This window comes from Oryctolagus cuniculus, chromosome 11 (assembly GCF_964237555.1).
Source record: "Oryctolagus cuniculus chromosome 11, mOryCun1.1, whole genome shotgun sequence".
In the NCBI taxonomy this organism is placed as follows: Eukaryota; Metazoa; Chordata; class Mammalia; order Lagomorpha; family Leporidae; genus Oryctolagus; species Oryctolagus cuniculus.
Genome location: NC_091442.1, coordinates 52,489,313 through 52,515,327, shown reverse-complemented (window position 1 = coordinate 52,515,327; position 26,015 = coordinate 52,489,313). Strand labels below are relative to the sequence as shown.

Here is a 26,015-nt window from a genome sequence, read left to right as displayed (position 1 = left end):
GCCTGTGCTTTGGTGCACACCTGAGCTAGGTAGGAGTACAGTGTCTTGTGTCTACAGGGAGAGCAGGGACCCAACTTGAGCCCCGGTTGGAGACCCCCCTGAATGAGGAGATGCCACTGCTGCCCCTCCCTGAGGAGTCACCCCTGTCCCCGCCGCCTGAGGAGTCACCTACATCCCCGCCGCCTGAGGCATCGCGCTTGTCCCCGCCACCGGAGGAGTCTCCTCTGTCTCCTCCGCCTGAGTCGTCACCCTTTTCTCCACGGGAGACGCCCCTGTCCCCGCCCCCTGAAGCATCACCCCTGTCCCCGCCATTGGAGGAGTCCCCGCTGTCCCCACCACCTGAGGAATTGCCCACTTCCCCGCCACCTGAAGCATCGCGCCTGTCTCCACCGCCTGAGGAGTCGCCCATGTCGCCCCCACCCGAGGAGTCGCCCATGTCACCACCACCGGAGGCATCTCGCCTGTTCCCACCTTTTGAAGAGTCTCCCCTGTCCCCTCCCCCTGAGGAGTCTCCCCTCTCCCCACCACCTGAGGCTTCACGCCTGTCCCCACCACCCGAGGACTCGCCCATGTCCCCACCACCTGAAGACTCACCCATGTCTCCCCCTCCTGAGGTGTCGCGCCTGTGCCCACCGCCTGAGGAGTCCCCCCTGTCCCCACCGCCTGAGGAGACTCCCACATCACCTCCCCCTGAGGCCTCACGCCTGTCCCCGCCACCGGAGGACTCACTCATGTCCCTGCCCTTGGAGGAGTCACCTCTGTCACCGTTGCCTGAGGCACTGCCACCCTGCCCCCGGCCTGAGGAACCACGACTCTGCCCGCAGTCTGGGGAGGCGCGCCTGTCTGCTCAGCCTGAGGAGCTGTGCCTGTCCCTTGCACTTGAGGAACCCCGTCTGTCCTCACAGCCTGAGGAGCTGCACCCGTCCCCTGTGCCTGAGAAGCCACACCTGTCCCCCCAGTCTGAGGAACCTCAACTGTCCCCCCGGCCTGAAGAACCACACCTGTCCCCCCAGTCTGAGGAACCTCATCTGTCCCCCCGGCCTGAAGAACTGCGCCTGTCCCCCCAGTCTGAGGAACCTCAACTATCCCCCCGGCCTGAGGAACCGCCCCTGTCTCCTGGGCCTGAGGAGCCACACCTGTCCCCTCAGCCTGAGGAACCTCAACTGTCCCCTCAATCTGAGGAACCACACCCGTCCCCTCGGCCTGAGGAGCCACACCCGTCCCCTCAGCCTGAAGAACCCGCCCTGTCCCCCCGGCCTGAGGAACCACACCTGTCCCCCTGGCCTGAGGAACCACGCCTGTCACCCCGACCTGAGGAGCCACACCTGTCCCCCAAGTCTGAGGAACCTCATCTGTTGCCTCAGCCTGAGGAACCTGCCCTGTCCCCCCGGCCTGAGGAATTGCACCTGTCCCCTCGGCCTGAGGAACCACACCTGTTGCCCGGGCCTGAGGAGCCACCCCTGCCCTCTCGGCCTGAGGAGCCGCACCTGTCCCCCCAGCCTGAGCAGCCAGGCCAATGCCCAGTCCCTGAGGCACTGCCCTTGTTCCCCCAACCTGGGGAGCCATCCTTATCTCCCTTGCTTGAAGAGCCAGCTCTGTCTGAGCCTGGGGAACCACCTCTGTCCCCTCTGCCTCAAGAGCTGCCTTTGTCTCCATCTGGGGAGCCATCTTTGTCACCTCAGCTGATGCCACCAGGTAAGGTAGTAGTCCCTGACCCTGGGATGTTGGTATCCCCTTTCTCTGGGAACATCTGAACCCCTCATGGTGCATCTGATCTAAGAGCCCCTCTTTTTTTCTTTTCCTCCAGATCCTCTTCCTCCTCCACTCTCCCCCATTATTACAGCTGTGGCCCCACCAGCCCTGTCTCCTTTGGGGGAGTTAGGGTACCCCTTTGGTGCCAAAGGGGATAGTGACCCTGAGTCACCATTGGCTGCCCCTATCCTGGAGACCCCCATTAGTCCTCCACCCGAAGCTCACTGCACTGACCCTGAGCCTGTGCCCCCCATGATCCTCCCCCCCTCCCCTGGCTCCCCACTGGGCCCGGCGTCTCCCATCCTGATGGAGCCCCTTCCCCCTCCGTGTTCTCCCCTCCTGCAGCATTCCCTGCCTGCCCCAAGTCCTCCTCCCTCCCAGTGCTCTCCTCCTGCTCTGCCATTGTCTGTGCCCTCCCCGTTGAGTCCGGTCGGGAAGGCAGAGGAGCTCTCAGATGAGCCTGAGCCGCATGAGATGGAGACTGAGAAGGCCCCAGACCCTGAGTGCCCAGCCTTGGAACCCAGTGTCACTAGTCCTCTCCTCTCCCCAATGGGGGACCTGTCCTGCCCTGCCCCCAGCCCTGCGCCAGCCCTGGAGGACTTCCCTGGCCTTGGGGAGGACGCAGCCCCTCTGGATGGGATGGATGCTGCTCGTGCACAGCCAGAGGCTGGAGAGGCCCCTGGCAGTGAACTGAAGGGCTCCCCTGTGCTCTTGGATCCTGAGGAGCTGGCCCCTGCGACCCCTATGGAGGTCTATGGCGCAGAATGCAAGCAGATAGGGCAGGGCTCTCCTTGTGATGAGCAGGAGGAGCCATGTGCAGCGGTGGCCCCCACACCACCCATTCTCATCAAATCTGATATTGTTAATGAGATCTCCAACCTGAGCCAGGGTGATGCCAGTGCCAGTTTTCCTGGTTCAGAGCCCCTGCTGGGCTCTCCTGACCCCGAAGCGGGGGGCTCCCTGTCCATGGAGCTCGGGGTGTCTACAGATGTCAGTCCAGCCCGTGACGAGGGCTCCCTGCGGCTCTGTACCGACTCGCTGCCAGAGACTGATGACTCGTTATTGTGTGAGGCCGGGACGGCCGTCAGCGGAGGCAAAGCTGAGGGGGACAAGGGGAGGCGCCGGAGCTCTCCAGCCCGCTCCCGCATCAAGCAGGTGAGGAGATGTCTCTTCGTGGGATGAGGTCAATGTGTTGGCACTGTCGGAGGTCCAGTCTTGTGCTAGCGATAACCTTCCTGCTCGGCTTACTGAATCCTGGACTTTTGGTGATTTTGTAGTCCGATGTTTGGCTTCACTAGGGAGATACTGATACATGGAGGGGGCGGTGCAGATCACCTGCCCTGGTTCATGGTCACTCAGTAGTAGAATTGGTACTCTCACGTTGGCCACTCCTCCACCTTGAGGGAGAATGGGCCGGGTTTGGACTCGAGCCACCTGCTTGTTGGTGTCTGGGAGCTTGGCTCTTGCCCTTGCCCTGAGTGGACCTCCTTGCTGTATTACCTGTCTGGCTCCGGTCTTCCATCCTAGCTTGGAGACCCAGCACGCCGACCCTTAACGTGCCCCTGTGATTGTCCTCCGCTCAGGGTCGCAGCAGCAGTTTCCCAGGAAGACGCCGGCCCCGTGGGGGAGCACACGGAGGGCGAGGCAGAGGACGGGCCCGGCTGAAATCCACTACTTCTTCAGTTGAGACTCTGGTAGTAAGGAGAGACCCGCCATTCCCCCACCCCCACCCCAGCACACTTTGGATGCCTCTTTCAGTCCAGCCTGTCGCCCCGCCTCGCCTGAGTCTGTGCTCCTGTCCATTCAGCCTCTAGGCGTCTGTCTGGAATCTCTGCCATTGGGCTGAGGTCTGGCTTGGGGGCTGGGGTGCTCTTGTGCCTCTTAGTCCTGCCTCCTGGCCTTCATCTTAGCCAGGGCTCCCCCCTCCCTGCTGAACCATGCAGGAAGGCGGTTTAGTTGGGCAGATTCACCTGCCTCACTTCCCATGACTCTCTGCCCTTAAGGTTGCTGACATGGACGGTTCCCCCAGCAAGGAGGAGGAGGAGGACGACGACGACACCATGCAGAACACCGTGGTTCTCTTCTCCAACACCGACAAGTTTGTTCTGATGCAGGTACTGTGCTGGCCTGGGGCAGTCCCGTCCTTGGCGGGGAGATCTGGTGTAGCGAATGTTGTGAGTTTTGGTGGGAGAGGCAGTGAGGAAAGCTAGGATGTCCTTGTGGGGATGCTACCTGAGTGTCAGGAACCCAGTTACTTGAGCTAGCACCGCTGCCTCCCAGGGTCCGAATTAGCAGGACATTAGAGTCAGGAGCTGGAGGCGGATGTGGAACTCAGGTAGTTTGTGCGTGTAGGCGTCCAAAAGGTGTCTTAACTCCTAGGCCAGATGGCCACCCTGTGAGTAATCCTGAAGCTGATAGGCTGGTGTCATGTATGTGAGTCTACCTCCTCTTACCTTTCTTTAAGTTCTTAGGACCTTTACCCACGTCAGGCTTTATAAATTCAAAAGTTACCTGACGAGGTGAGCGAGGCATCCTGGGAGGGAGCCATGTCTGTGGGTTGGTTGGGTAGGAGGCACAGAGCCCTGTGGTGGCTGCCAGTGTCCTAGGGCTGTGGGATGGACTGCCGACATCCCCACTCCCTGGGCTCAGGTTAGTCAGTTGGCTGGGCCTGCATGAGAGGAGACCCAGCTGGACATGTGTTTCTGCTTGTTTCCCCAGGACATGTGTGTGGTGTGCGGCAGTTTCGGCCGAGGAGCAGAGGGCCACCTCTTGGCCTGCTCGCAGTGTTCTCAGTGCTATCACCCTTACTGTGTCAACAGCAAGGTGAGTTCAGTGCCCAGGAGCACGGGCTGTGGTGTAGGGCCAGTGGGTTCTCACCTAAGTCCCTTAGCCTGGCCACACTGCTGCTTAAAGCAGCCACTGGTCATAGAAGTCATTCATGATTATCAAGCATGTCTTGGGGAGAAGTACTTTGGAACTCATGACAATTTCTCTGTGGTAGATGATGACTCGCTGGGGTAATTCAATACATCATATAAACTATGATAACTTTTTAAATTTTTTTTTTGAGAATCAGAGTTTCCACCCACTGGTTCACACCTCAAATGCCTGCAGCAGCTGGGGCTGAGATGGGAGATCGGTAGCCACTCAGGGTCTCCTGTGTGGGTTGCAGAGACCCAGCAACTTGAGCCTACCCCTGCTGCCTCCCATGGCCCATGTTCATAGGAAGCTGGAATGGGGCAGAGCCATAGGACTCAAACCCAGGCATTCTGTTACAGCTGCAGGTGTTCCAGATGGTGGCTTAGCCATTAGGCCAAAAGCTGGCCCCTAAACTATGACAGCTTTACTAGTAGGAAACACGCAATTGCCGAGAGATACATAGAACATAAAATCATGAGTACACATTTTTTGACCTAATCATGATCTGTTGTTTTGGGGTTTTGTCTACTGCTAACATTCAGTACCTTGCAGCACTAGCAGGTTCTAACTGTCAAGGGAGCACAGGCCTACCCAGTCTTGCGAGGCTTGGCTCCTGACAAGTTGCCATTCCACTCTTAGGGTGAGGCAGAGGGTGGATGGAGAAGCATCCCTGGGCTTCAGAGATCCCTGGAGCCTGAGTTCAGAGCCACTGATTTGGGAGCAGGAGCACCCCTGTGCTCCAGTGGAAGTCTGACCTGGCTGCTGAGGTCACCCCAGCCCCAGTCCGTGCACAGTCCCATCCTGCTCTGCACTCAGAGCCTGAGGCATTCTCGCCTTCTCCGTCAGATCACCAAGGTGATGCTTGTGAAGGGCTGGCGTTGTGTGGAGTGCATCGTGTGTGAGGTGTGTGGCCAGGCCTCTGACCCCTCCCGCCTGCTGCTCTGTGACGACTGCGACATTAGCTACCACACGTACTGCTTGGACCCCCCACTGCTCACTGTGCCCAAGGGTGGCTGGAAGTGCAAGTGGTAAGGAGGCCTGGGGTCTTCAGGGGACGTGGGGCCTGAGGAGCTGGAACGCCAAGGACGTGGTGGAGGCCATGTTCCTAGTGGGTGCCTCTGGGTGCCTTGAGCAGGGAAGGTGTTAAGGATCTTTGTGCTCCTCCCAGGTGTGTGTCTTGTATGCAGTGTGGGGCTGCCTCCCCTGGCTTCCACTGTGAGTGGCAGAACAGTTACACACACTGTGGGCCCTGTGCCAGTCTGGTGACCTGCCCTATCTGCCACGCTCCATACGTGGAAGAGGACCTGTTGATTCAGTGCCGCCACTGTGAACGGTGAGACGGTCCCTTTCCCCTCGAGCTGGCTCCTGCTTCCCTGCGCCAGCCTCGTGTGGTGGGGGCTCACCTCCTGTCTCTGCTCTCCCAGGTGGATGCATGCTGGCTGTGAGAGCCTCTTCACGGAGGACGATGTGGAGCAGGCAGCCGATGAAGGCTTTGACTGTGTCTCCTGCCAGCCCTACGTGGTGAAGCCTGTGGGTGAGTACCAGGTGTGGGGGAGTTGGGGCAGGGGCCTGCTGTGGGGCAGGGCCTCAACCGGCACCGCTGTGTCCTCTCTGCAGCACCTGTTGCGCCTCCAGAGTTGGTGCCTGTGAAAGTTAAAGAGCCAGGTGAGTCAGGCTCTGATGGCCATAGACACTGTCTAGTTCCAATGCCCAACTTCATCTTCTCATTTTAAGAGGAAGAAACACAGGCCCAGGGAGGGGAGAACCCGGCCCACAGCTCCCTAGAAGCTCACAGTGGAGCTTGGACCGAAGCAAGCCTCTGTTTTCCTGGGCGGTGTTCCTTTCAGCAGGCGTTGTGGGTTCTCTCCTCAGTGAAGGGGGCTGAGCAGTCTTCCTGCGTCACGAGGCAGGCGCTGCTCTCTGGCGTTTGGGGATCCAGCAAGTGGGGAGCCCAGGCCCAAATCATGAGCAAAGCTAGGCTTCTGTAGAAGCAGTCTCTTCTCCCACTCCCTGGGGTCACTGACCACTCAAGCCTCAACTGGTACCCCCTTGCTGTCCCAGCTTCTCCCTCAGGTGGGACATAGGTTGCAGATTAGAGTTGTGGGTTCTTGGGGCCACCCCACCCAGGGGTCATGTGCTTTGCTCCTGTTGCAGAGCCCCAGTACTTCCGCTTTGAAGGTGTGTGGCTGACGGAAACAGGCATGGCGGTGCTGCGTAACCTGACCATGTCGCCCCTGCACAAGCGGCGCCAGCGGCGTGGACGACTTGGCCTCCCAGGCGAGGCAGGGCTGGAGGGCTCCGAGCCGTCAGATGCCCTCGGCCCTGATGACAAGAAGGATGGGGACCTGGACACCGAAGAGCTTCTCAAGGGCGAAGGTTGGCCTGGGGACTTGGGGTGGGGGGTTGCAGAGTGGTGGGAATGCCCTGTGGGGGTTGGGACCCTGGGTGGGGTCTGCATTGTCTTTCCCAGTCGCCCTCCAGCCCCATTGGTCTTGTCCAGCCAGCACTCTGGCAAGGGGCTTGGCGCTGTCCTGCGGCAGGAGGGTGTGGTGGGCCCATGCCGCTGATCTGCCTGTCTGTCCTGTCACCATCCATAGGTGGCGTGGAGCACATGGAATGTGAAATTAAATTGGAGGGCCCTGCCAGTCCTGACGTAGAACCTGGCAAAGAGGAGACCGAGGAAAGCAAAAAACGCAAACGCAAACCCTATCGGCCTGGTGAGGTCCTGGGCTGGGCAGGCGGAGCAGCGAGCGGTGGCCCACCGGGACCCCCAGTGCTGCTCATTCCTCAGCTCTGTCTCTTCGCAGGCATTGGTGGTTTCATGGTGCGACAGCGGAAATCCCACACACGTGTGAAAAAGGGACCTGCTGCACAGGCGGAGGTGTTGAGTGGGGATGGGCAGCCCGACGAGGGTGAGACGGGTGAGGGCACCAGTGGGACCTGGGAGAAGGTGGGGATCACTGTACTTAATGGGGGCACAGCCAGGTGGCCTGGGGGGAGCTCACTGAAAGAGCCAGGAGGGTGTGGTAGGCCCAGCTCGTGCCAAGGAGGGGACCAGGCGGAAATGTGCCACCTGGCCAGGTTGGGTGCAGTGTCCCTGATGGGTCCAGAGAGGCTGACCCTGCTTGTAATATCCACAGTGATGCCTGTAGATCTGCCTGCAGAGGGCTCCGGGGAACAGGGCTTAGTGGATGGAGATGAGAAGAAGAAGCAGCAGCGGCGAGGGCGCAAGAAGAGCAAACTAGAGGACATGTTCCCTGCGTACCTTCAGGTGGGCCTCAGTCTGCCAGGGTGAGGGAGGCGGCTGTGCCATGCAGGGCAGGAAGCAGCCCCTTTCTCCCTGACTCCCCCCACAGGAAGCCTTCTTTGGGAAGGAGCTGCTGGACCTGAGCCGAAAGGCCCTTTTTGCGGTTGGGGTGGGCCGGCCGAGCTTTGGACTAGGAACACCCAAAGCCAAGGGGGATGGAGGTTCAGATAGGAAGGAGCCTCCCACCTCACAGAAAGGTTTGTTGTGTGGGAATATGGTGGGCTCCCTCTTGCTGGCAAGTGTATCTGGTGGCAGATGGGCTGGTGCTTGGGCTCCAGGAGTGCAGGGTGGCCTTGTGGAGCTGGGCACCCGCTCTGGCGCCAGGTGCAGACGGTCTCTGATTGGAGTGGTCACTGTTGCTCCTAGGAGATGATGGCCTTGATGTTGCAGACGAGGAGTCCCATGGCCCTGAGGGCAAGGCTGACACACCAGGTGAGGGCTGCTGTGGGACCAGGTTCTGTCTTGGCCTTTACCTTTGTCAGTCTTAAATTAGAGGCTGGGACCCGGCCAGTGGCCAGCGTGGTACCTGCACACTGGCTTTGGCTGATGGCTTTCTCCTGGCAATTGCAGGACCCGAGGATGGGGGTATAAAGGCATCTCCAGTGCCGAGTGACCCCGAGAAGCCAAGCACTCCAGGTGAAGGGATGCTTAGCTCTGACTTAGACAGGATCCCCACGGAAGGTGAGGCTGTGACCCATACCTCTTCGTGTGTAAGGGTCCGCTGTGGGAGAGGAAGGTCCTGGGGGGACTACACAATGTGTGCAGTTGCCTTGCTGGGAAATCCTGGCCACCCTTGGCCATGACTGTGGGTGGACCTGGGGTACCCGCTGAACTTGCCCGTCCTTGGTGTGCTTTGTCCTTCTGCCCCAGAACTGCCCAAGATGGAATCCAAGGACCTGCAGCAGCTCTTCAAGGATGTGCTGGGGTCTGAACGAGAGCAGCACCTGGGCTGTGGAACCCCTGGCCTGGAAGGCAGCCGCACACCGCTGCAGAGGCCCTTTGTCCAAGGTGATACAGGTGGGAATGGTTTGACGACTGGCATGGTCACCTTGCTCCCAGGAGGGCCAGTTTCTCGCTTGTCTAATCCTGTTCCTCTTGTAGGTGGACTCCCTTTGGGTAATCTGCCCTCCAGCAGCCCAATGGACTCCTACCCTGCCCTCTGCCAGTCTCCTTTCCTGGACTCTAGGTTGGTACCTATGCTGAACTTTGGTGGGCAGTCTCTACATCCTCTCCCTCTATCTGGGCCCATGCTCTGCAGTCCAGCGTTTCCCCACCCCTTTGTCTGGGCTGGGGCAGGGCTTGGGTGGGGCTTGGCACCCCTGCCTCCTGTGACTCTCTGCCCCTGCGCCCCAGGGAGCGCGGGGGCTTCTTCAGCCCAGAACCCGGTGAGCCAGACAGCCCTTGGACGGGCTCAGGGGGCACCACGCCCTCCACCCCCACCACCCCCACCACGGAGGGCGAGGGCGACGGGCTCTCCTATAGCCAGCGGAGTCTGCAGCGCTGGGAGAAGGATGAGGAGTTGGGCCAGCTCTCCACCATCTCCCCTGTGCTCTATGCCAACATTAACTTTCCTAATCTCAAGCAAGATTACCCAGGTACCTGTGGGACAAGGGCAGGAGGACAGCCTGGCAGTGTGGCCCATGTCTGGGTGGGTGGGCAGGGGGCATCTGCCAAGACTGTGTCCCTCCATCCCTTTGCTCTGCAGACTGGTCCAGCCGTTGCAAACAGATCATGAAGCTCTGGAGAAAGGTCCCAGCCGCTGACAAAGCCCCCTACCTGGTGAGACAGACAGGAGCATGGACCAGTGTGGAAGTTGAGAGGGAGGGAGGCGGCTCGGGGAGGTGGTTCACCTCAGCTCTCTCTCCACCCTCACCTGGAAAGCGTCTGGGCTGGAAGGGATCAGCGTCTGTGTGGGGAGTGTGAATGATGGTGTGTGGGCCGGGGGGTGGCCATGAGGCTGAGCGTTGGGCTCTCTGTGTGTCCTGTATCCCTCAGCAAAAGGCCAAAGATAACCGGGCAGCTCACCGCATCAACAAGGTGCAGAAGGTGAGTGGGGGCTGGGCCGGGCCGTGCTGTGCTGTGCTGTGCTGTGCTGTCAGGGGCCTGCAGTGGGGCCCACTGCAGCAGCCTGACTGCCCTGTGCCTGTGTGCCCTGCAGCAGGCTGAGAGCCAGATCAACAAGCAGACCAAGGTGGGCGACCCAGCCCGTAAGACTGATCGACCGGCCCTGCATCTCCGCATTCCCCCCCAGCCGGGGGCCATGGGCAGCCCGCCCCCTGCTGCCGCCCCCGCCGTTTTCATTGGCAGCCCCACTCCCCCCGCCGGCATGTCTACCTCCGCGGACGGGTTCCTGAAGCCGCCAGCGGGCACCGTGCCCGGCCCCGACTCGCCCGGTGAGCTCTTCCCCAAGCTCCCACCCCAGGTGCCCGCCCAAGTGCCTTCGCAGGACCCCTTTGGACTGGCCCCTGCCTACGCCCTGGAGCCCCGCTTCCCTGCGGCACCACCCGCCTACCCTGCCTATCCTAGTCCAGCTGGGGCCCCTGCTCAGCCCCCAGTGCCCAGTGCCTCCGCTCGTCCTGGGACTGGCCTGCCAGGGGAATTCCACAGCACTCCCCCTGGCACCCCCCGACACCAGCCCTCCACACCTGACCCCTTTCTTAAGCCCCGCTGCCCCTCACTGGACAACCTGGCTGTGCCTGAGAGCCCAGGGGTAGGGGGAGGCAAGGCTTCTGAGCCCCTGCTCTCACCCCCACCTCTTGGGGAGTCCCGCAAGGCCCTGGAGGTGAAGAAGGAAGAACTTGGGGCATCCTCCCCGAGCTATGGGCCCCCAAACCTGGGTTTTGTTGACCCACCCTCCTCAGGCCCCCACCTTGGTGGCCTGGAGTTAAAGGCCCCTGATGTCTTCAAAGCCCCTCTGACCCCTCGGGCATCTCAGGTAGAGCCCCAGAGCCCGGGCTTGGGCCTCCGGCCCCAGGAGCCACCTCCTGCCCAGGCTTTGGCTCCTTCTCCCCCGAGCCACCCAGACATCTTTCGCCCTGGCCCCTACCCTGACCCCTATGCCCAGCCCCCATTGACTCCTCGGCCCCAGCCCCAGCCCCCTGAGAGCTGCTGTGCCCTGCCCCCTCGCTCACTGCCCTCTGACCCTTTCTCCCGAGTGCCCGCCAGTCCTCAGTCCCAGTCCAGCTCCCAGTCGCCATTGACGCCCCGTCCTCTGTCTGCTGAGGCTTTCTGCCCATCCCCTGTCACCCCTCGCTTCCAGTCCCCTGACCCTTACTCCCGCCCACCCTCACGCCCTCAGTCCCGCGACCCGTTCGCCCCGTTGCATAAGCCTCCTCGACCCCAGCCCTCTGAAGTTGCCTTTAAGGCTGGGCCTCTGGCCCACACTCCCCTGGGGGCCGGGGGCTTCCCAGCAGCCCTGCCCTCGGGGCCAACCGGTGAGCTCCATGCCAAGGTCCCAAGTGGGCAGCCCCCCAGTTTTGCCCGTTCTCCTGGGACAGGCGCATTTGTGAGCACCCCATCTCCTATGCGTTTCACTTTCCCTCAGGCAGTGGGGGAGCCTTCCCTCAAGCCCCCTGCCCCTCAGCCTGGTCTCCCTCCACCCCATGGGATCAACAGCCATTTTGGGCCCGGCCCCACTTTGGGCAAGCCTCAAAGCACAAACTACGCAGTAGCCACGGGGAACTTCCACCCATCGGGCAGCCCCCTGGGGCCCGGCAGCGGGTCCACAGCGGAGGGCTATGGGCTGTCCCCGCTACGCCCCACATCAGTTCTGCCACCACCTGCACCCGACGGATCCCTCCCCTACCTGTCCCATGGAGCCTCACAGCGGGCCAGCATCACCTCTCCAGTCGAAAAGCGAGAAGAACCAGGGGCTGGAATGAGTAGCTCTTTGGTGGCACCTGAACTCCCAGGTACCCAGGACCCTGGCATGTCCAGCCTCAGCCAGACAGAGCTGGAGAAGCAGCGGCAGGTGAATGGGCACCCTGGAGCTGAGCTCCCCCACCCTCATCTACTGTCCCTGGGCCGGTCCTGTGATTGGAGTTGAATGGGCTTACCTCTTGTCTGTCATGCAGCGCCAGCGACTCCGTGAGCTGCTGATTCGGCAGCAGATCCAGCGCAACACCCTGCGGCAGGAGAAGGAAACAGCTGCGGCAGCTGCAGGAGCCGTGGGGCCCCCTGGCGGCTGGGGTGCTGAGCCTAGCAGCCCTGCCTTTGAGCAGCTGAGCCGGGGCCAGGCCCCCTTTGCTGGGACTCAGGTAGGTCAGGTGGCAAGGAGAAGTGGGGCTGTGATCCCGAAGGGTAGCCTCCCCTTCATCTTCATCTGCCTGTCTTATAGGATAAGGGCAGCCTCGTGGGCTTACCCCCCAGCAAGCTGGGTGGCTCTGTCCTGGGGCCAGGAGCCTTCCCCAGTGATGATCGACTCTCGCGGCCACCTCCCCCAGCCACGCCTTCCTCCATGGACGTGAATAGCCGGTGAGGCTCCAGGAAGTTTCCTGGGCGTAAACCAAAGGGTCCCATTGTTCCCACCATCTTATACTGCCTCTCGTTTTCCTGTCTCATCCGTCCTTCCCGGACATCACTTGGTCTCCTCACTCCTTTCCCCTCCCTGCCCTAAGCCCGTGTTCTGGCCCTTTTGCCTTCTGATTTCCTGCGTATTCTTCCAGGCAACTGGTAGGAGGCTCCCAGGCCTTCTATCAGCGAACGCCCTATCCTGGGTCCCTGCCCTTGCAGCAGCAGCAGCAGTTGTGGCAGCAACAGCAGCAGCAGCAGCAGCAGCAGGCGACAGCAGCAACCTCCATGCGACTCGCCATGTCCACTCGCTTCCCATCAGCTCCTGGACCTGAGCTTAGTCGCCAAGCCCTGGGGTCCCCCTTGGCAGGAATTCCCACCCGCTTGCCAGGCCCTGGCGAGCCAGTGCCTGGTCCAGCTGGTCCTGCCCAGTTTATCGAGTTGAGGCACAATGTACAGAAAGGACTAGGCCCTGGGGGAGCTCCATTTCCTGGTCAAGGCCCCCCTCAGAGACCTCGTTTTTACCCTGTCAGTGAAGACCCCCATCGACTGGCTCCGGAAGGGCTGCGGGGCCTGGCGCTGTCAGGCCTTCCTCCACAGAAACCTTCAGCCCCACCGGCCCCTGAGCTGAGCAACAGCCTCCATCCCCCGTCCCACACCAAGGGTCCCACCCTTCCAGCTGGCTTGGAGCTGGTCAGCCGGCCACCCTCGAGTACGGAGCTTGGCCGCCCCCCTCCTCTGGCCCTGGAGCCCGGGAAGTTAGCCTGCGAGGATCCTGAGCTGGATGATGACTTTGACGCCCACAAGGCACTAGAGGATGATGAAGAACTTGCTCACCTGGGGCTAGGTGTGGATGTGGCCAAGGGTGACGACGAACTGGGCACCCTGGAGAACCTGGAGACCAATGACCCCCACCTGGATGACCTGCTCAACGGAGATGAGTTTGATCTGCTGGCCTACACGGACCCGGAGCTGGACACTGGGGACAAGAAGGACATCTTCAACGAGCACCTGAGGCTGGTGGAGTCAGCTAACGAGAAGGCCGAGCGGGAGGCCCTGCTGCGGGGGGTTGAGCCAGGACCCTTAGGCTCTGAGGAGCACCCTGCCCCCATTGCTGATGCCGCTGAGCCCCGCCTGGCATCCGTGCTCCCAGAGGTGAAGCCCAAGGTGGAGGAGGGTGGGCGCCACCCCTCCCCTTGCCAATTCACCATCACGACCCCCAAGGTAGAGCCAGCACCTGCTACCACTTCCCTTGGCCTAGGCGTGAAGCCGGGGCAAACTGTGATGGGCAGCCGAGAGCCCCGGATTGGTACAGGGCCGTTTTCCAGCAGTGGGCATGCAGCGGAGAAAGCCCCCTTTGGGGCCACAGGAGGACCACCAGCTCACCTGCTAGCCCCCAGCCCACTGAGTGGCCCAGGGGGATCCTCCCTGTTGGATAAGTTTGAGCTCGAGAGTGGATCCCTGAGCTTGCCCGGTGGCCCTGCAGCATCTGGGGATGAGCTGGACAAGATGGAGAGCTCTCTGGTGGCCAGCGATCTACCCCTGCTCATCGAGGACCTGTTGGAACATGAGAAGAAGGAGCTGCAGCAGCGGCAGCAGCTCTCGGCACAGCTGCAGCCGACTCCGCAGCAGCAGCAGCAACAACAGCAGCATCCTCTGCTGTCCGCAGCAGGCCCTGCCCAGGCCATGCCTCTGCCCCATGAAGGCTCTTCTCCAAGTCTGTCTGGACCCCAACAGCAGCTTTCCCTGGGTATCGGAGGGGCCCGGCAGCCAGGCTTGGGCCAGCCGTTGATGCCCACCCAGCCGCCAGCCCATGCTCTCCAGCAGCGCTTGGCCCCATCCATGGCCATGGTGTCCAACCAAGGGCACATGCTAAGTGGGCAGCATGGGGGGCAGGCAAGTTTGGTGCCCCAGCAGAGCCCACAACCAGTGCTGTCCCAGAAGCCCATGGGCACCATGCCACCTTCCATGTGCATGAAGCCTCAGCAGCTGGCGGTGCAGCAACAGCTGGCTAACAGCTTCTTCCCAGATACAGGTAACCTCAGCAGGTGTCATGGCTGGTTCCTCAGGGTGATCATTGTCACCACCAAGTGTGGGCTCTGATCCTAGAGACCCTTTAAGATGATCCCTGGTCAAGGGAGGTGGGATGTTAAGGGCTTTGGCTGAATAGCCATCCTACTCACTGTAGCTTTTAAGGGAGGGAGCAGCTTCTGGCATGCAGTGGGCATTCTAGCATGTGAATGAGTAAGTGGGGGCCAGCACCACGGCTCAATAGGCTAATCCTCTGCCTACGGCGCCGGCACACTGGGTTCTAGTCCTGGTTGGGGCGCTGGATTCTGTCCCAGTCGCTCCTCTTCCTGTCTAGCTCTCTGCTCTGGCCCGAGAGTGCAGTGGAGGATGGCCCAAGTCATTGGGCTCTGCACCTGCATGGTAGACCAGGAGAAGCACCTAGCTCCGGGCTTCGGATCAGCGCAGTACGCCGGCCGCAGCGGCCATTGAGGGGGTGAACCAACGGCAAAAGGAAGACCTTTCTCTCTGTCTCTCTCACTGTCCACTCTGCCTGTCAAAAAAGAAAAAAAAAAATGAGTGGGAACTTTGCACGAGCACATCTGACAGCAAAGGCTTTGTGGGTGTGGTGAGGCTCAGAGTTAAGGTCTTGGAGAGAAGCAGGGCCAGAACAAACAATTGGGACAGTGAAAGACGGAGGGAGGTGGCAGTGGCAGGAAAACTGCTAGGCTGTTTGAATAGTGATGAGTGGGCAGTGCCAGAATTTTGGACAGGTGAGAACAGGGTGGAGGGCAGGGCCAGTATCTGTTTCCATCTACCTCGCTAATGCACCTAGGGAAGCAGCCGATGATGGCAAGAGACCCAGTTGGAGTTCTCAGCTTTTGGCTTTGACCTGGCCCAGCTCTGGCAGGCTGTTGTGACCACTGGGGAGTGAACCAGTGCATGAGAGGTCTCTGTCACTCTGCCTTTCAAATAAATAATTCCTTGGGGGGCGGGGAGGAATTGGGGGAAGAAGGGGCAGATTGGGGCAGATTGAGGAAGACCTCAAATTACCATGGCATTTCTTGAGTAACTGGTATTTGCCAAGCCGTATGCTGAAGGCTACTCACTGTCCAACTTAAGGATCACAGCAGACTCCCTGAAAAGGTAGTGTTATTCTGTGGCAGAGGAGGGCAAGCGGCTGGCAGAGCTGGATCTGAGTCCTGGTACTTACTTTGTAGTTACATTGCCTCTGAATTCCAGGACAGGGATCCGTGCCAATCTTCCAGAAAGTAGGGGAGTCAGACATGTTTTCTGAGTGGTGGAGAAATGCACAAGGGCACAGGGTTTTAGGAATGTAGGAGTTTTTGGTGGTCACTCACTCCTTGTTGACTCGGCATCCTGGACAGACTATAGACTAAGGCTACAGGTGAGGGTATGCTGTATCCAGGACAGCTGTGGCATCTAGGCCTTTGCCAGTGTGTGTATCTTGGGTTCTTTCTAGAAAATATTTATTTATTTGAAAGGCAGAGCAAGAGAGAGAAATGGCAGGCATGGGGCGGGGAGGTGGAGACAGAGGTCTTCCCCATCTGTTGGTTTATTCCTCAAATACCTGATACAGCCAAGCTGAACCAAGTGGATGGCAGCCACACAGAGGGCAGGTCCTGGATCAGAGTCAGAGTCACTGGGACGGTAACTGGTACTCAGCTGGTGCCCTGAGCCATGGGTTAGCCTGCGCCATGCCAGCCCCTGCGTCTGGGTTTGGCCACGCTAGTTGCAGAAAGACCACTACTTGAAGAGTACTTTCCAGATCCTTAAGGTTACTCATGCTCTTGTTCCTTCTGATCCTGAAAAAGAGTAGGAACCCTGATCTTTGTCAAACAGAGGGATAACCTGGGGCTTAAAGAGTGAAGTGACATTGATAGATGAACTCAACAAGTATTTCTTGAGTCCCTTTTGCGAGCACTATGCAAGTCAAAGCAGGATCGAATGTCCTGTGGATAACAGCAGTTAGCCAGGCTCAGCTAGCTCAGTGGTCCTGCCGTACTGCACCTTTACTCCATGTGGCTGGGCGAGATCAGCTTGTCGGGAGAGATAACAGATGTCCGATGGGTCTTCAGAAAAGTTCATGGAAAGTGTCAATTTTGAAAAGCACCATATGGATTTTCAAAATGTTTGCTTCAAAATAAGTTTATCTTTTCATTCCATTTTCCATGAACTTTTAAAAATATATATTTTTGAACTTTATTCATTTATTTATTGGACAAATCAAAGAGAAAGAGGAGACACAGAACTGGGGGTTGAACCCCAAGCACTCCACTGTGGAGTGTGAGCATCCCAGCTAGTGCCTGCCGTCTGTTTTCCACGAACTCTTTTTTTTGTTTTATTTTTATTTTATTTTTTTGACAGGCAGAGTGGACAGTGAGAGAGAGAGACAGAAAGAAAGGTCTTCCTTTGCCGTTGGTTCACCCTCCAATGGCCGCCGGCGGCCGGCACGCTGTGGCCGGCGCACCGCGCTGATCCTATGGCAGGAGCCAGGTACTTATCCTGGTCTCCCATGGGGCGCAGGGCCCAAGCAATTGGGCCATCCTCCACTGTACTCCCTGGCCACAGCAGAGAGCTGGCCTGGAAGAGGGGCAACCGGGACAGAATCCGGCGCCCCGACCGGGACTAGAACCCATTGTGCTGGCGCTGGCCTTCTACGAACTCTTTGAAGTTCTTTCATGCAGTGGAGCATTGACCCTCCCCGCCCCCAAAAGTCCAGCTCACTTTGCTTTTCCTTCTGCAGACCTGGATAAATTTGCTGCTGAAGATATCATTGATCCTATTGCAAAAGCCAAGATGGTGGCTCTGAAAGGCATTAAGAAAGTGATGGCTCAGGGCAGCATTGGGGTAGCACCCGGTATGAACAGGTGAGACTCTGGGCTGGCGTGGGCTGGTGCTGGTCTTTTTTTTCCTCTAGTTAACACCCATTCCCTTCTTGGCACTCCCTCCCTCCTATCTTCCTTCTTTGCCTTTTGACTCTCCCATTGCCAACACGTACTCTTTATGCTTGGTGGACTCCAGGCAGCAAGTGTCCCTACTAGCCCAGAGGCTCTCAGGGGGACCTGGCAGTGATCTGCAGAATCATGTGGCACCTGGGAGTGGCCAGGTAAGTGGCCAAGTGGGAATAGGATCTTCAGACACCATTGTTAGGTTCCGGCATGAAACAGTGACCCTTCAGCAGTATCTCTCATCATCGCAGGAGCGGAATGCCGGTGACCCCTCCCAGCCTCGTCCCAACCCACCCACTTTTGCCCAGGGAGTGATCAGTGAGTACAGGGCGTGGGAGGAAGGTGTGAGGAAGTGGTTTGGGACAGATGGAGGAAGAGAGATTGGGATCACCATGTGGTGGGACCTGACCCCTGTCTCCTCTCCCAGACGAGGCTGACCAGCGGCAGTATGAAGAGTGGCTTTTCCATACCCAGCAGCTCCTACAGATGCAGCTAAAGGTGCTTGAGGAACAGATTGGTGTGCACCGCAAGTCCCGGAAGGCCCTGTGTGCCAAGCAGCGTACTGCCAAAAAGGCTGGCCGTGAGTTCCCGGAAGCTGATGCCGAAAAGCTCAAGTTGGTTACAGAGCAGCAGAGCAAGATCCAGAAACAGCTGGATCAGGTAGGGCAGCTTGCACCTAGCAGCCAGAAGCCAGAGAAGAGGGATGGCACGGGGCAGGGGGAGGGTTGCAGGCTCCAGGCTGACCTCTCTGACTCTCCCACATTAAGGTCCGGAAACAGCAGAAAGAGCACACTAACCTCATGGCAGAGTATCGGAATAAGCAGCAGCAGCAGCAGCAGCAACAGCAGCAGCAGCAGCAGCAGCATTCAGCCGTATTGGCTCTTAGTCCTTCCCAGAGTCCCCGGCTACTCACCAAGCTCCCTGGGCAGCTACTCCCTGGCCATGGGCTACAGCCACTACAGGGGCCCCCGGGCGGGCAAGCTGGAGGTCTCCGCCTGCCCCCGGCGGGTATGGCACTACCTGGACAGCCTGGTGGCCCCTTCCTCAACTCATCTCTGGCTCAGCAGCAGCAGCAGCAACAGCAGCATTCTGGTGGGGCTGGATCCCTGGCGGGCCCTTCCGGGGGCTTCTTCCCTGGCAACCTTGCTCTTCGAAGCCTCGGACCTGACTCAAGGCTTCTGCAGGAAAGGCAGCTGCAGCTGCAGCAGCAGCGCATGCAACTGGCCCAGAAACTGCAGCAGCAGCACCAGCAGCACCTCCTAGGCCAGGTGGCAATCCAGCAGCAGCAGCAGGGGCCGGGGGTGCAGGCAAACCAGGCTCTGGGCCCCAAGCCCCAGGGGCTTCTGCCCCCTAGCAACCACCAGGGTCTTCTCGTCCAGCAGCTGTCCCCTCAACCACCCCAGGGGCCCCAAGGCATGCTGGGCCCTGCTCAGGTGGCAGTATTGCAGCAGCAACACCCTGGAGCTTTGGGTCCCCAGGGCCCTCACAGACAGGTGCTTATGACCCAGAATCGGGTGCTGAGTTCCCCCCAGCTGGCACAGCAGGGTCAGGGCCTTATGGGACACCGGCTGGTCACAGCCCAACAGCAGCAGCAGCAGCAGCAACAGCAGCAGCAGCAGCACCAACAGCAGGGATCCATGGCAGGGCTTTCCCATCTTCAGCAGGGGCTGATGTCACACAGTGGGCAGCCTAAACTGAATGCCCAGTCCATGGGCTCCCTGCAGCAGCAGCAGCTCCAGCAGCAACAGCAGCAGCTTCAGCAACAGCAGCAGCAGCTCCAGCAACAGCAGCTCCAGCAACAGCAACAGTTGCAGCAGCAGCAGCAACAGCAGCAGCAGATGGGCCTTTTGAACCAGAGTCGAACTTTACTGTCTCCGCAGCAGCCGCAGCAGCAGGTGACACTTGGCCCCGGCATGCCAGCCAAGCCTCTTCAACACTTTTCTAGCCCCGGAGCCCTGGGCCCAACCCTCCTCCTGCCGGGCAAGGAACAAAACGTAGAGACGGCGCTTCCTTCAGAGGGCACTGAGGGGTCCTCTGCCCATCAGGGAGGAGGGCCGCTAGCAGTAGGGGCTACACCTGAGCCAATGGCTGCTGAACCAGGGGAGGTAAAGCCTTCACTCTCTGGGGACTCACAACTCCTGCTTGTCCAACCCCAAGCCCAGCCTCAGCCCAGCTCCCTGCAGCTGCAGCCACCTCTGAGGCTCCCAGGACAACAACAGCAGCAGCAAGTTAACTTGCTCCACACAGCAGGCGTAGGAAGCCATGGGCAGCTAGGCAGCGGATCATCTTCTGAGGCCTCAGCCATGCCCCACCTTCTGGTCCAACCATCTGCTTCCTTAGGGGACCAGCCTGGACCCATGACCCAGAACCTTCTCGGCCCCCAGCCGCCCCTTGGGCTTGAGCGGCCCATGCAGAATAATGCAGGGCAGCAGCCTCCCAAAGCGGGACCTGTGCCTCAGCCCGGGCAGGCTCTGTCTGGGGTTGGAGTCATGCCTACAGTGGGTCAGCTTCGAGCACAGCTCCAAGGAGTCTTGGCCAAAAACCCACAGCTGCGGCACTTGAGTCCTCAGCAGCAGCAGCAGCTCCAGGCCCTCCTCGTGCAGCGGCAGCTGCAGCAGAGTCAGGCAGTACGCCAGACTCCACCGTACCAGGAGCCTGGGACCCAGTCCTCTCCCCTCCAGGGCCTCCTGAGCTGCCAGCCACAACCTGGGGGCTTCCCTGGATCCCAGACAGGCCCCCTCCAGGAGCTGGGAGCAGGACCTCGACCTCAGGGCCCACCCCGGCTCCCTGTCCCACAAGGAGCCTTATCCACAGGACCAACCCTTGGCCCTGTGCACCCCACACCTCCACCATCCAGTCCCCAAGAGCCAAAGAGACCCTCCTCACAGTTACCTTCCCCCAGTGCCCAGCTCACCCCCACCCATCCAGGGACTCCAAAGCCACAGGGGCCAACCTTGGAGTTGCCCCCGGGGAGGGTCTCACCTGCTGCCGCCCAGCACACGGATACCTTCTTTGGCAAGGGCCTGGGACCTTGGAACCCCCCAGACAACCTAGCAGAAACCCAGAAGCCAGAGCAGAGCAGCCTGGTAGCTGGGCAGCTGGAGCAGGTGAACGGACAGGCGGTGCCTGAGCCACCCCAACTCAGCATCAAGCAGGAGCCTCGGGAGGAGCCGTGTGCCCTGGGAGCCCAGGTGGTGAAGAGGGAGGCCAATGGGGAGCCAGTAGGGACACCAGGTACCAGCAACCACCTCCTGCTGGCAGGCCCCCGCTCAGAGGCTGGGCATCTGCTCTTGCAGAAGCTTCTACGAGCAAAGAATGTGCAACTCAGCGCTGGGCGGGGGCCTGAGGGGCTGCGAACTGAGATCAACGGGCACATTGACAGCAAGTTGGCTGGGCTGGAGCAGAAACTGCAGGGTACTCCCATCAACAAGGAGGTGAGTATGTGAGCTGGAGTAGGGCAGAATGAGCAGGTCCAGGTCAGACAGGACAGCTGCCTTCACTGGGCTTGTCTGGCTTAGGATGTGGCAGCAAGGAAGCCTCTGACACCGAAGCCCAAGCGGGTGCAGAAGGCGGGCGACAGGTTGGTGAGCTCCCGGAAGAAGCTGCGGAAGGAGGATGGGGTGAGGGCCAGCGAGGCCCTACTGAAACAGCTGAAACAGGTGATACCCAGGAGCCAGTCCCCCGGCCCCATCCCAGGCAAGGGGGCGCTCTGTCTCCGCACTGTGCAGTGGCGGAGACGCAAACGCCACTGGTTTCTGACATGGTCATCTCACCCCTCTTAGGAGCTCTCCCTGCTGCCCCTAACGGAGCCTACCATCACCGCCAACTTTAGCCTCTTCGCTCCCTTTGGCAGTGGCTGCCCGATCAGCGGGCAGAGCCAGCTGAGGGGAGCCTTTGGAAGTGGGGCGCTGCCCACTGGTCCCGACTACTACTCCCAGCTGCTTACCAAGGTGAGAAAAACGGCACTGGCTTTTTGGGGCTCGTGAGGTGCTGGGAGCACTGGGGGTGGAGATGGAGGACTTTAGAAATTGCTGGTGTGGTGTGGGGCCAGGAGATTGTGTCAGTCTCCCTCGGCCATCTTGCACACACCACCCCACCCCACCCTCAGAATAACCTGAGTAACCCGCCGACACCACCCTCGTCGCTGCCCCCCACCCCACCCCCATCGGTGCAGCAGAAGATGGTGAACGGTGTCACTGCGTCTGAGGAGCTGGGGGAGCACCCCAAGCACGCTCCAGCTGCCCGCGACACAGAAGGGATGCAGCGGGGTGAGTGGGGATCAGGTTGCCCCTTCCCCAGTGGGATCGCCCTGCCACTCAGCACAGGGAATGAGTGGGCTGTGTGCCTCCTTGAGGACTTGGCTGACAGTACCCGGGAGAGGAGGGGCCTGCCTGGGGGAGTCTTGGTGAAGCTGCGAGGTGTGGAGCAGGAGTCTCACCTGGATTCTGGTTTCTGCATTGGTTTTTACCTGTGTTATTTTAGCCACGTTCACTTGACTGACTTGCGTGAGCCTTGGCGTGCTCATCTGAAGGAGTTGCTGCGAGACAGAGAATGTCCTTAGAGCCCAGGGCCTGGCTCTCAGGAATGGCTCATTAGAATGCAGCTTGTCTGCCCCAGACTGGTAGGGGCCTAGGTGGCTGCTGCTGCCAGCCAGGAGCTCATCTTAGCTAAGTGCAGCCTGAAATACCAAGGTGCTGGGACCCGGAGCGGGGGCAGAGAAGCACCGTCAGCTCTGTTCACCGGCACCCTGTCTCCTTTCCTGCCCTCAGATGCTTCTGAGGTAAAGAGTCTGGACCTGCTGGCCGCCTTGCCTACCCCACCTCACAATCAGACTGAGGATGTCAGGTAGGGGTAGGGTGGGAAATGGGAGGGGGTGTGGGATGGGTGCAGGCCGCTCTATCTTCCTCTGGCCAGTGAGGGAGTTCACGGGAGGCTGGGATGTACACTGACCTCCAGGTGTGTGTGTGGGGGTGTCCACAGGGCTATAGCAACAAACTTCTCTTTGGGCCCACAGGATGGAGAGCGATGAAGACAGCGACTCCCCCGACAGCATTGTGCCAGCGTCGTCTCCCGAGAGCATCCTGGGGGAGGAGGCCCCTCGCTTCCCTCAGCTGGGCTCTGGCCGGTGGGAACAGGATGACCGGGCCCTTTCCCCTGTCATCCCCATCATCCCTCGGGCCAGCATCCCAGGTGTGTGCTGCTCTGGGCATGGGCCAGGCTGCCTCAGCTGGGTTGTCAGAGGTGGTGGGGAGGGAGGCACCTCCTTACCTGAGTCCTTATTCTGTCCTCTTCAGTCTTTGCAGACACCAAACCTTACGTGGCCCTCGACCTGGATGTCCCAGGAAAGCTACCTGCCGCAACTTGGGAAAAAGGCAAAGGAAGTGAGGTGTCCGTCATGCTCACGGTCTCTGCGGCCGCAGCCAAGGTGTGTCCCTGGGACACCTTTGGGCTAAGGGGACCTTTGTGCCGGGACAGCCGTCCCTGGAGCACGTCTGAATGGCGTTGCACACCTGCTGTGTGCGGAAGCCTGGATGGGAGGCCGCCCTGCGGGGTCTCTTGAATGTGCTGATGTGCACGGGGCATCTCCAGGTTGTGACTGCAGCAGGTGCCATGCCTAAACCTCGCAAACCCAGTCTTGTGTTGGTGGTGCTCCGGACAGGCTGTTGCGCGGGCACGTTTAAGGAGAGTGGGAGTGGCAGGGGCAGGGCTGCCTGACCCAAGGACATGGGCTATGGGTGTCTTTGTCCCATCCCCCCCTCCCACCTGCCACCAGACAGTGTTGGTTTGTCTCCCCTCCCTCCCCTGCCCCGGCAGAACCTCAATGGTGTGATGGTGGCCGTGGCAGAGCTGCTGAGCATGAAGATCCCCAACTCCTATGAGGTGCTGTTCCCCGAGAGCCCTGCCCGGGCAGGCATGGAGCCCAAGAAGGGGGAGGTCGAGGGTCCTGGTGAGTGTGGCAGGAAGCGCTGTGGGGGCCTGTGGGGACTGGTTCTGCTGTGAGACTCCTGACCCTTTCCTTCCCACAAGGAGGGAAAGAAAAGGGCCTGGGTGGCAAGAGCCCAGAGGCCGGCCCCGAGTGGCTGAAGCAGTTTGATGCAGTGCTGCCCGGCTACAGCCTCAAAAGCCAGCTGGACATCTTGAGCCTCCTGAAGCAGGTAAGTCCAGGGGAGAGAAAGCCCACGGCTGTGGGGGGGAGCGGAATATCTGGGCTGGTTGGGCGGGAAGCGGAACCGGCACTCACGGTCCAGGACACCCTCTCCTAGGAGAGTCCCGCCCCAGAGCCGCCCACCCAGCACAGCTACACCTACAACGTCTCCAATCTGGACGTGCGACAGCTCTCTGCCCCGCCCCCTGAGGAGCCCTCCCCGCCCCCATCCCCCTTGGCACCCTCTCCTGCCAGCCCGCCTGCTGAGCCCCTGGTTGAACTTCCACTGGAACCCTCGGCTGAGCCACCTGTGCCCTCCCCTCTGCTGCTGGCCTCGTCCCCTGAATCGGCGCGGCCCAAGCCCCGAGCCCGGCCCCCTGAGGAAGGTGAAGACTCCCGTCCGCCTCGCCTGAAGAAGTGGAAGGGGGTGCGCTGGAAGCGGCTGCGCCTGCTACTGACCATCCAGAAGGGCAGTGGGCGTCAGGAAGATGAGCGGGAAGTGGCCGAGTTCATGGAGCAGCTCGGCACGGCCTTGCGGCCAGACAAGGTGCCTCGGGACATGCGGCGCTGCTGCTTCTGTCACGAGGAGGGTGACGGGGCCACGGATGGGCCTGCCCGCCTGTTGAACTTGGACCTGGACCTGTGGGTGCACCTTAATTGTGCCCTGTGGTCCACGGAGGTGTATGAGACCCAGGGTGGGGCGCTGATGAACGTGGAGGTTGCCCTCCACCGAGGCCTGCTTACCAAGTGCTCCCTGTGCCAGCGAACCGGTGCCACCAGCAGCTGCAACCGCATGCGTTGCCCCAACGTCTACCACTTTGCCTGTGCCATCCGCGCCAAGTGCATGTTCTTCAAGGATAAGACCATGCTGTGTCCCATGCACAAGATCAAGGGTCCCTGTGAGCAGGAGCTGAGCTCTTTCGCGGTCTTCCGGCGGGTCTACATCGAGCGGGACGAGGTGAAGCAGATTGCTAGCATCATCCAGCGAGGAGAACGGCTGCACATGTTCCGTGTGGGGGGCCTCGTGTTCCACGCCATCGGGCAGCTGCTCCCTCACCAGATGGCCGACTTCCACAGTGCCACCGCCCTCTACCCCGTGGGCTATGAGGCCACGCGCATCTACTGGAGCCTCCGCACCAACAACCGGCGCTGTTGCTACCGCTGCTCCATCGGTGAGAACAACGGGCGGCCCGAGTTCATGGTCAAAGTCATGGAGCAAGGCCTGGAGGATCTGATCTTCACCGACGCCTCTCCCCAGGGTGAGCATGGGGCCTCAGGTGGGGACGGGACTGGGCAGGTCTTTCCCAGGGACACCGTTCAGATGGTGGTGAGAAGATACTGCACTCGCCGTGGGAGTGAGCCTCCCTCTCCCAGCTCAGGCAGGCAGGAGTGTATATCATCCTTGTCTAATCTCACACATTCTGGCTCCTTTTCTTACCCTCAGTGGGACTAAGAGGACACAGCTCTGAGATGCCATCGGCTGGTTCTCTCAACCTGAGCTCGACTTTGAGGTTCTTGTTTATTTTGAAAAACATATTTACTTACTTAGAAGCTTTTTTTTCCCCTAAGATTTATTTATTTATTTGAAAGAGTTACACAGAGAAGGAGAGGCAGAGAGAGGGGCGAGGGGAGAGGGAGAGAGGGAGGGAGGGAGAAAGGGAGAAAGACGTCTTCCATCTGCTGGTTCATCCCCAATTGGCCGAAATAGCCAGAGCTGTGCCAATCTGAAGCCAGGAGCCAGGAGCTTCTTCTGGGACTCCCACGCAGGTGCAGAGGTCCAAGCACTTGGGCCCTCCTCCACTGCTTTCCCAGACCATAGCAGAGAGCTGGATTGGAAGTGGAGCAGCCAGGACATGAACTGGCGCCCATAGTGGATGTCGGCACTACAGGCGACGGCTTTGCCGCTACGCCGCAGCACCAGCCCCACTTAAAAGCTTTCCATCTGCTGGTTTACTTCCCACGTGGCCAGACAGCCAGGGCTGGGCCAGGCTGAAGCCAGGAGTCAGGAATTCCATCCAGATCTCCCACACAAGTGGCAGTGACCCAAGAACTTGGGGGCCATCCTCTGCTGTTTTGTTCCAGGCATGCTAGCAGGGAGCTGGATTGGAAGCAGAGCAGCCAGGACTCGAATCTGTACTCCAGTAGTGGCCAGTGTCACAATGGCGCAGTAGCCTGCTGTGCCACAGCACTGGCCCCTTAGTCATGAGTTTCCTGGGCAGAATTATTTTTTGTTCTTAGTTTTAGCGTAAATAATCCAGGTAACAGTAAGAGCTGGTGCCTGTTAGTGAGCATAGTGTGCCGCAGACAAAGCTAGGTGACTGATACTTTGTCCTGCTACTGCCTGAGGTAAGTCCTATCGTTACACCCACCTAGACGCAAGGACTGAGTCTTGGAGCGATCTAAG

At 59.9% G+C, this 26,015-nt stretch overlaps 1 protein-coding gene across 15 annotated transcripts in view; it reads left to right on the top strand.

Annotated features, from left to right (window-relative positions):
• The window catches only part of KMT2D (lysine methyltransferase 2D), a 40,809-nt gene that overhangs the window by 7,893 nt on the left and 6,901 nt on the right, over positions 1-26,015 (top strand). For 3 of the 15 annotated variants that reach the window (XM_051845421.2, XM_051845413.2, XM_051845414.2), the window contains exons 11-49: positions 58-1,695; positions 1,808-2,907; positions 3,336-3,449; positions 3,756-3,866; positions 4,471-4,575; positions 5,518-5,699; positions 5,840-6,004; positions 6,096-6,205; positions 6,289-6,336; positions 6,826-7,047; positions 7,269-7,388; positions 7,479-7,592; positions 7,812-7,942; positions 8,028-8,175; positions 8,345-8,410; positions 8,549-8,659; positions 8,849-8,995; positions 9,080-9,164; positions 9,332-9,573; positions 9,684-9,757; positions 9,974-10,024; positions 10,137-11,948; positions 12,052-12,234; positions 12,315-12,451; positions 12,643-14,522; positions 17,262-17,385; positions 17,540-17,624; positions 17,718-17,784; positions 17,894-18,126; positions 18,234-20,900; positions 20,985-21,125; positions 21,249-21,416; positions 21,575-21,734; positions 22,236-22,311; positions 22,481-22,656; positions 22,761-22,891; positions 23,281-23,413; positions 23,494-23,621; positions 23,730-24,870. In XM_051845421.2, coding sequence (XP_051701381.1) covers positions 58-1,695; positions 1,808-2,907; positions 3,336-3,449; positions 3,756-3,866; positions 4,471-4,575; positions 5,518-5,699; positions 5,840-6,004; positions 6,096-6,205; positions 6,289-6,336; positions 6,826-7,047; positions 7,269-7,388; positions 7,479-7,592; positions 7,812-7,942; positions 8,028-8,175; positions 8,345-8,410; positions 8,549-8,659; positions 8,849-8,995; positions 9,080-9,164; positions 9,332-9,573; positions 9,684-9,757; positions 9,974-10,024; positions 10,137-11,948; positions 12,052-12,234; positions 12,315-12,451; positions 12,643-14,522; positions 17,262-17,385; positions 17,540-17,624; positions 17,718-17,784; positions 17,894-18,126; positions 18,234-20,900; positions 20,985-21,125; positions 21,249-21,416; positions 21,575-21,734; positions 22,236-22,311; positions 22,481-22,656; positions 22,761-22,891; positions 23,281-23,413; positions 23,494-23,621; positions 23,730-24,870 — 14,526 coding nt within the window. The remainder of the gene's footprint in view (positions 1-57; positions 1,696-1,807; positions 2,908-3,335; positions 3,450-3,755; positions 3,867-4,470; positions 4,576-5,517; positions 5,700-5,839; positions 6,005-6,095; positions 6,206-6,288; positions 6,337-6,825; positions 7,048-7,268; positions 7,389-7,478; positions 7,593-7,811; positions 7,943-8,027; positions 8,176-8,344; positions 8,411-8,548; positions 8,660-8,848; positions 8,996-9,079; positions 9,165-9,331; positions 9,574-9,683; positions 9,758-9,973; positions 10,025-10,136; positions 11,949-12,051; positions 12,235-12,314; positions 12,452-12,642; positions 14,523-17,261; positions 17,386-17,539; positions 17,625-17,717; positions 17,785-17,893; positions 18,127-18,233; positions 20,901-20,984; positions 21,126-21,248; positions 21,417-21,574; positions 21,735-22,235; positions 22,312-22,480; positions 22,657-22,760; positions 22,892-23,280; positions 23,414-23,493; positions 23,622-23,729; positions 24,871-26,015) is intronic. The other 12 variants (XM_070052188.1, XM_070052186.1, XM_070052187.1 and 9 more) reach the window with 11 other exon arrangements.